The 8,906-nt window shown below is 51.3% G+C and overlaps 1 protein-coding gene across 22 annotated transcripts in view; it reads right to left on the reverse strand.

The window, feature by feature from the left end:
- The window catches only part of CDK20 (cyclin dependent kinase 20), a 96,250-nt gene extending 88,875 nt beyond the window's left edge, over positions 1-7,375 (reverse strand). For 8 of the 22 annotated variants that reach the window (XR_010322909.1, XM_064290988.1, XM_064290981.1 and 5 more), the window contains exons 1-7: positions 6,702-7,375; positions 6,012-6,125; positions 3,522-3,710; positions 3,123-3,244; positions 2,886-2,948; positions 2,040-2,163; positions 1,139-1,294 (exon numbers count right to left, since the gene is read on the reverse strand). Coding sequence is in view for 19 of the 22 variants with exons in the window: in XM_064290988.1 (XP_064147058.1) it covers positions 1,139-1,294; positions 2,040-2,163; positions 2,886-2,948; positions 3,123-3,244; positions 3,522-3,710; positions 6,012-6,125; positions 6,702-6,776 (843 nt within the window). In the remaining 3 variants the exon portion in view is untranslated. Of the gene's footprint in view, positions 1-1,138; positions 1,295-2,039; positions 2,164-2,885; positions 2,949-3,122; positions 3,245-3,521; positions 3,711-6,011; positions 6,161-6,701 lie in introns of all 22 variants that reach the window. The other 14 variants (XR_010322911.1, XR_010322910.1, XM_064290978.1 and 11 more) reach the window with 8 other exon arrangements.
- Between the last annotated feature and the right edge of the window lie 1,531 nt (positions 7,376-8,906).

Here is an 8,906-nt window from a genome sequence, read left to right on the forward strand (position 1 = left end):
GGTAGATCCCAAAAGAAAATCACCAAGACATATTATCATCAAACTTGACAAAACCAAAGAGAAAATTTTAAAAACAGCGAGGCATAAACAAAAAGTCACCTACAAAGGAGAATCAGTAAGAATAAGTTCAGACTACTCAGCAGAAACCATGCCGGCAAGAAGGCAGTGGGATGACATATGCAGACCACTGAAGCAGAAAAACTGCCAGCCAAGAATCATATATCCAGCAAAACTCTCTCTCCAGTATGAAGGCAAAATTAAATCTTTTACAGATAAACACAAAAAAAAAAAATTTTTTTTTTTTTTTTTGCTTAGAGAATTTACAAAAACCAAATCAAAGCTATAAGAATTACTAAAGGAAATTCTTTGGTTACAAAATCAATAATATCAGATATCAACACAACACAAGAAAACAGAACAGAGCATCCTGATAACTCAGATAGGGAACTCACAAAAATAAGATTAAAAAAAACAAGCTCAAAACATGAAATCCCTGATGTCATTATGTAAAAGATGACAATAATCAATAAAAACCAAACCAAACTCACTACCATCGAGTCAATTCTGACTCATAGCGACCCTATAGGACAGAGTAGAACTGCCCCGTAGAGTTTCCAACAAGTGCCTGGCAGATTCGAACTGCTGACCTTTTGCTTGGCAGCCATAGCACTTAACCACTACGCCACCAGGGTTTCCAATAATCAATAAACAGAGACTAAATACAGGAGGCATAAATCTTCCACATGGAGAGGAAATCAAGGTGATATAGGGAGATACAAGTTAGGTTTATACTCAATCACTGTGCCCTGCACATGGCCTGAGAGCCCAGGACCCACCGCATCAGGGATGCGCTCTTCTGAGAGAAGATTTCCTCACCAGTGAGTCACTCTGTGCACTACAGCCCCTCTGGGGAGGGCTGGGAAAGCCCAGCAGGCTCTCTCGTGTGAAGACATGCCCTCTCCACGTCCCCCTCCCCCAGGGGTTCCAGTGCAATGCAGACATCCTGGATGCCTGGGTCCTGGCCCCAGCCCATCTCATGTTCTGCGGGACATTCACTGTATGGTCATATGGCCACCCAGTGTAGAGTCCTGGCAGTGGGGGGGACTGAAGGAGCAGAGGCCACGGCCCCCCACCCTACCTGAGAGGCTGTGATGCGCTGGCGAGGAGGGTAGAGGAGGAATTGACCCAGCAGGTCCAAGGCTTGGGGAGAGGCATCAGGCAGCACTTCTTCCAGGGGCACGGGCGTCTGCTCCTTAAAGGAGATCTTGTTGTAGTCAGGCAGCTCAGTGATCTCCTGGGCCCGGGGCAGACAGGGGATATGAGAGTCTGGTACCCACCTCAGTAGCTCACACTGATGTCAGTGCTCCCGCCATTGATTCATCACTCACTCACTCGCCACTCTCTTCACTCAGGCATCTGCCCTCTCATCCACTTGTTCCCCCATCACTCACTCACTCACACACCCCCTCACACCTCTGTTCCCTAGTCTGTCACCCTGTCTCCATCACTCACTTGCTCACACTCCCCCTCTCACCTCTGTTCCCTGGTCTGTCACTCAGTCTCCATCACTCACTCACACTCCCTCTCAAACCTCTGTTCCAGGTCCCTCACTCTGTCTCTATCATTCACTCACTTACACTCTCTTTCTCACCTCTGTTCCCTGGTCTGTCACTCAGTCTCCATCACTCACTCCCTCACACTCCCTCTCTCACCTTTGTTCCCTGGTCTCTCAGTCTCCATTGCTTACCCAGGCATTCACCCACTTGGTCACCCACCCAGGCCCACTCGAGCCACAGGGGGTGTGTGTGCTGGGCTGGGAGTGAGTGCGGAAAGGTTAGAGGACAAGACCTCCCCTCCCTCCTCCTGTAGCCAGGATGGCGAGAAGGGAGAAGCACACCGGGGGGGCCAGGACAGTGGTACCTGCCAGGTCAAGAGGGGTTGGGGCTATGAGAGAGTCGAAGAGAAGGCTCTGGGACGGAATAGTTGGGGGAAATGGAGTAAATCTGTCCCAGGTCCTTCCCACATGGGCCCCTGCAAACCGGCCAGACTTGAGGGCTGGGGGTGCCCAAGATGCGAAGCACACAACAAAGCTGCTCGATATCGTTCTCCCCAGGGAAGAGGGCGGACCCATTCAATAGTTCTCCCATGATGCAGCCCACGGCCCTGCGGACACAAAATCCCAAATAGCTCACAGTACAGAACACAGACTTACTCCCACACTAGCTCAAACACTTTGCACCCTGGGTTGAGACCCCCACAAACCAACCCAGAGGCTTCATCTTCAAAGATACAGGCCCCCAAACAGGGCAAAGACCTCAACCTTAGAACACAGACCAACTCCCCCTCCCCTAAACAGCTCTGAGACCTCGACTCTAAAACACACAGCAGCCTCCCCAACAGTTCTAAGACTTTTCAGAGCCCCACACTCTAGGACACACAGACCTCCACAACAGCTTGAAGGTCTCACACCCTTGAGCACAAACTATCCCCCCAAAAAGGCTCAGAGACTTCACACCCAGGGACACAGGTCTGATTAACTTAGAGGCATCACATCCTGGGATACCCCAACCTCCCTCCACCCCTCACCGCTGCACATCAGCTTAGACACTCCACAACTTCTTGAGTCTCAGACCACCTCCCCATCCCAACTAAGATGCTTCACACTTGGAACAACCACTCTAGATCCCACCTTTGAACCTCCACCCAACTCAAATACAGAACACTGACCCCAAGCTGCTCAGATACCTCAACTAGGGAAGAGAGCCCCACAACAACCTAGAGTTCACAGGGAAAAGACCACCCAATAGCTCAGAAACCTCAAAGCCGAGGAGACAAAATATGATTCCAGGGTGCACATTACCCTGCCCACCCCACAGGAGTCTCACCACAGGTCGACACCCTGGTCATACTGGCGGGCACCATACAGGAGCTCGGGAGCCCGGTACCACCTGTAGGGAGAAAGTGGTTGCTGCTAGGTCACTGCTCTGACAGGAGGCTGTCCTGAAAGATCACCTGGGGCCCCTACAGCAACTCCACAAGCAATGCTGGGAGAAGGTTCATTTAGCATTTTTTCCCTGGGGGAGAGTGCTGCCAGGTCTTGCCCAGGAATCCGCCCTTCCTACCTGGTGGCCACCTGGTGGGTATAGAGGCGGCTGCCATCTGGGGAAAAGACCCGGGCCAGGCCAAAGTCTGCTATCTTGAGCTGGCCAGAGGCGCTGATAAGCAGATTGGCTGGTTTCAGGTCCTGAGGGCATCAAAGAAGGCGTCAGTCTCTCCAGAGCCCCCACAGGACCTGGGTACAGGAGGGATTGGCAGTTGGGCACCCAAGTGACATGCACATGTGGGGCCCTAAATGTCTCCCACCTCCACTGGGGCCACACCCCTCACCACTTACCTGCAAGCTCTAGCTAGCCTCTGACGACACTTTTGTCATGGGCTAGCCACTCCCCCACCCTCCAGGCCAAGCTGGTCCCTGTGAGCCCCACCCTCACTCTACCCCATCCCCGCACTCCTGGACTCACCCGATGTACAATGCTGTTGGCATGGCAGAAGGCGACACCCTTGAGCAGCATCTGGAGATAGCTCTTCACCTGTGCCTGGGCCAGTGGTCTCTGGGCATGGCGCACCACCTCGGCCAGATCAGACAGCATGAACTCAAAGGCCAGCACGAAGCCGGCACCATGTGGGAACACGGCCTTCAGCTGCACCACCTGTGGGACCAGTGGGTCAGGGCATCCATCAGCCCACCGGAAAGGGGCAGCCCTAGCTCACATGGCCCAGACCCTCTCTGAGAATCCCCTGGGACCTCCAGCCCTTGCCATGATGAAGGACCCAGCAGGCAGAGAGCTGTGATGGGACCTGAGCTCAGAACCTGAGAGCTACAGTGCTCACCTGTGCCCTCCTCTCCAGGAAAAGGAGGTCTAAGAAGGTATGGTCCCCCAACCCAGGGCACCTGCTAGAAAATCATCTAGCTGTGCGTGCGCACACACACACACACACCAGCACAGGCTTCCCCCTGCTTTCCCTATAGCCACTGAATTCCAGCACCAAGGATGGGCAATTTTCCCAGTGCTGGAGACAGCTGGAAACATCGCAACTACTTGCTGAGGGCCTACCAGTGATAGAGGTGCCAGGAGCTATGCAAAGCGGAGAGCCAGGGGACAAGGGCCAGCAGGTTCTTAAGGACCTTACAGAGTTTACTGCATAAGGAAGACAGATACCCGAACAAATGAATTGGATATTTTTACACCCTTATAAGTACAAGGATAGAAAAAGGAGAGAGTATTTATGAGCAAGTGGAGAAGAAGATACTTAAATGGAGTGGGTCCAGAGAGGGCCTCTCTGAAGAGCCATCAGGAGTAGCCAGTTATGCAGAGATCTAGGAAGTTCTGGGCAGGGGAACAGCAAGTGTACTGCACTGAAGCAGCAACAGAAAGGAGGCTAAGAACTCAAGACTGAGTTCACTGTTAAGATGTCTGTTTTGTTCTGTACTCTTAAGTCCAGAATGGCACTTAAGAAGTTCTGCTGAATAAATGAAAAGGGAGAGGACGCTGGAGGTGGGCAGGTGCAGATGCTGACAGTGCTCTAAACGCGAAGAGAACCACTGGGGCTTTCCAAGTGCGGAGTGAAGGATTTGATCCCTCTGACTGAGGGGCAGAGGAGAGGCAGGAGCGGCAACGAAGAGGCTGCGCGGGCATTCTGGTGGGGCTGACCATGGACTGGACCATGGTCAAACCTGGAAGAGGTTTTAAAGATAGAACTTCAGGACTGCTGATCGACTGGGCGTGGGGAACCACGTCATCAGCCTCATTATGGGTCTCTTTCCACCTATCCCACACATGGTTGTCTAAAAGCTCTTTTATTTTCCGTACAAAATAAGATGGCCTAATTGCCGTTTTTCTGACTTTTTCTGATTTTGAGAGGAGCTCACAATCATTTCACAGGTCAGACCATACGTTCACAGGATACACAAAATTATAAAAAAAAAAAATGACAAAAGAAAAATCCTACCACCTACAATCAATTCTACAGTATTCTCTCCCAGACTTTACAACATAGAAACGGCACACATAGATACACATTTCTACGTATAAGACTTTCATTCACTGACAGTTCTATAACATGCTTTTGTCATCTAATACATTACAGGCGTCTCCATAAAACAATGAACATGAACAACAATGTCATAGAGACTCAGCCTTGTCACTCTCTCTCTACTGACATGGATAAGAGGAAGCACCAAAAGCAGCAATGAGCTGAGGGTGGAAGATGTCCCTCCTTGTATTCCCACAGCTCCTCTCAAGTCCCATGTTACAGCACAAACCATACCGGGTAGGCCCTGTTGCCTCAGTCTGTCTCCTCTACCACACTTAAGTTCTCAGAGGCCAGGCCAGGGCTGGTTCCTCTCAGTGTCACCAGGCCCAGAGTGTATGGTGAGCCTGAGGGGAAGAATGTACGGATTCTCAAACGGACCCAGGGCAACCCTCTGCTGACCTGCCGAGTGCCCATGAGCTAGCGACTTAATCTCCTCCCCTCTTCTATGGAACAGAGATCCTGAAACCTGCCTTGTAGGGTAGTGAAGGGGATTCAGTACAATAAAGTATGGAGAACATTTTACACAGGCTTAAGAACATATTACGAGTGCAATAAATGGTAGTTGCAATAATTATTAGCAACACTAAATGTTTTGAGAATAAAAGAATAAGATAACAAATAAGTGAATGAGTAAATGAACAAATAAGAGAGTAAATGAAGGAATGGATGAGGGAGGGAACGAGGCAATCAGGTAAATGAGGGTGAACAAGTGGACAAAAGAGGGAGTAAATTTGGGAGTAAGGAAGCAAATGAGAGAATAAAGTGGGTACGTGGCAGAGAAAGTGAACCCCTGAAAGTAAGAGCAAGTGTAGGTGGATAAATGAAGGCAGAAGGGAACCGGGCGGGGGAGGGGGTGTGAGTTAAGGAGGGTGAGAATATGATGCCTCAGAACCCCCCTCAGCCTAGCCCCGACTCACATACTGATTGTCCTCGATCTCCTGCAGAGCCTTGATCTCCCGCAGGGCCTGGTTGGGGATGCCATCCTCCAGCCGCCTCAGGGCCACCTTCTTGAGGGCAACTATGTCCCCAGTCTGTGCAGGACAGAATGCAGACACTCCCATCCCACCTCCACGGGAACAGAGGGTAGGAGAGAAAGGACCCATTTGGGTTGACAGAGCCACCTGAAGCACTCGTCGTGAGGGTGGAAAGAGGTCCACCAGTGCAACTTGGCAGCAAGGAGGAAAATCAAGTCTAGAACAGCTTCGGAGCCAGCCAATCTACCGCTAAAACATCACGCAGAGGTCCTTAAGTGGACATGCACGGGACGCCCACTGTGCCCATCCACAGCTTGTGAGGAGGGGAGCCGGCGGCAGCCTGGAAGTCCACCACTGAAGGCAAAATGTAGTGGCTACACACCATGCAAAGCTGTGTGGGGACCAGTGCGAATGTTCGCCCAGAAACTAGGGCAGATTTTACAAAGGAAATACCGAGTGAAAAAAGTAGGAAAATGAACCAGCTCAGAATGAAAGGTCAGCCAACAAAATCAACCCATTGACGTCACGTCGATTCCGACTCACAGCGACCCTACAGGACAGAGTGAGACTGCCCATAAGGCCTGCCCACCCACGGTCCCCACTTCCAAAGCTGCCACAGGCCCCTGGTCTCACCTCCACATGTTTGGCCTTGAAGACAATGCCGTGGGCACCCTCCCCTATGCGACCCAGGATACAGTACTGGTCCATTGGAGACGGGGCAGCACTGACCGGATCAGGAGTCCACCTTGCGAGAACCCAGTGCCTTCACTGCTCTGGGGCGGGGCGGCCCTTCCCCCGCTACCCACGCCAGGGCCAGGCCCCTCCTCCCCTTTCTCCGGACCTTTCTTCCGGGATTATTACCCCCGTTTCACCTTTTCAGGCTGCCCGCTTCGCCCGCAACGCAGACCCAGTCTCGCACATCCCAAAGGCGTGCTTGGGGCGGCGCCGCAGGGTGCCCCTGCCCTCTGATCTGAACGACAAAATTCCAACCAGTTCTCTCCGCGGAATCCACACCGCACCTGGGCTCAGGGCTGGTTGCCTGGCAACAAGCGGCCTTCAGCGCGCCGGAGGGGACCGGAACCGACGTCGGTCACGTGACAGCAGAACGGCCTCCAGCGAGCCGGCTGAGGGGGCGTCCTGGTCCGGTGATTGGCGGGAACGGAGGCAGAATCTAGGTTAGCGACGTCCGTCTGGCGCCTTGCGTGCGCCCTCCCCCAAGCGTTCGCCGTCGCGTGGCAGCGTACGCCTTCCGGCATAAGTCATTGCCCTGCGAAGAGCGCCAGCGCCGGGAATCACGTAGCGATGGCGGCCCGGCGCGTCCTCTGCGCCCTGCCCCGTTGTCACGTGACGAGGACTCGGGTGCGCGCCGGGCGCCTCAGCTCGAGAGTCCGCGGCTAGTGAACGTCCGTGTCCGAGGGCTGGGCGGTCGCGGGTCCGTATCGCTCTAGGAGCCCAGAAGAGGCCGGGGCGGGCGGTGGGCGCTCCAGGTCCATAGCTGGAGGTGCCCGCTTCAGCAGCGCGCAGGCGCCGTTTTCACCGGTGCGACACAAGGCTAAAGAGGATGGAGGGAGAGAGGCTGCGTTGATGATGGGAGCTTAAGTTGGAACTTTTCTGCAAGTTAATTGGCAACAGCTTTTAGAAAGCACAAACTTTCTGACCATAAAGCCCTAAGGGCTTATAAGGAGGAAACTTTTGGAGTAATTAATTGGATTCCATACCTGCCTGCACCAAAACCCCGAAGGGAAAGAAAAAAAAAAAAAACCCCGTTGCCGCTCGGTGGAGTCTGACTCATAGAGACCCTGTAGGACAGAGTACAACTGCCCCATAAAGTTTCAAAGAAGCACCTGGTGGTTTCAAACTGCCGACCTTTTCATTACCGATAGAACTCTTAACCACTGCACCCAGCACAGCCTGAGTGATTTTTAAGAGGTGATACCAAGAAAGGATGTCCACAGATACCTCAGAAAAAGATGCAAATAACGAACTTAGGAAAAGATGCTCAACCTCGTACACAGTAAGATAAATGCAAAATGAATCAATAATTTCCCACCTATCAGATGGCTGAAGATCCCAGTTTTTACACTCCATTGGCCAGGCTGTGGATAAATGGGCACTTTTACACATTGCTGGTGGAAGTGTAATTTGGCAGAGTTGATTAAAATTACAAATACATATATACTCTTAGATCCAGCAACCCCACTTAAAGAAATTTATCGAACAGCTATATTACACATGTGTGAAATGACATGTACAAAGTTAGCCATTACAGCATTGTTCGAATAGCAAAAGATTGGAAACAACACAGATGTCCAAAAATAGATGACTGGCTGAATTGTGATACACTGTGAGTGGAATATTATGCTGCTTCAAAAATGAGTGAGAACACTTTTTTATATACAGTAATTGAAAGATTTCTAAGGTACAGTGTTCAGTGAAAAAAGCAAGATTGAGAACAGAGCATATGGAGTGCCACCAACTATGTAAACGAAAGGAGAAGATATAACATGCTCGTATATGCATTACAAGATACCTGGAAAGACACACAAGATTTAATGATTGTGGTTTTCAGGTGGGGTAGGAACTGGAAGGAAGGGAAAAGGGTAGGAGTCAGACTTTTCATTGATCTCTTTATCTGCTTTGAGTTTAGCACTGTATATACATATTTTTTTTAAGTATGTTCTAACTGGAGCCCTGGTGGCACAGTGTTTAAGAGCATGGCTGCAAACCAAAAGGCCGGCAGTTCAAATCCACCAGCCCCTTTAAAACTCTATGGGGCAGTTCTGCTCTGTCCTATAGGGTTGCGATGGGCCAGAACTGACTCAATGGCAGTGGTTTGAT

Source organism: Loxodonta africana, chromosome 9 (genome assembly GCF_030014295.1).
Source record: "Loxodonta africana isolate mLoxAfr1 chromosome 9, mLoxAfr1.hap2, whole genome shotgun sequence".
In the NCBI taxonomy this organism is placed as follows: Eukaryota; Metazoa; Chordata; class Mammalia; order Proboscidea; family Elephantidae; genus Loxodonta; species Loxodonta africana.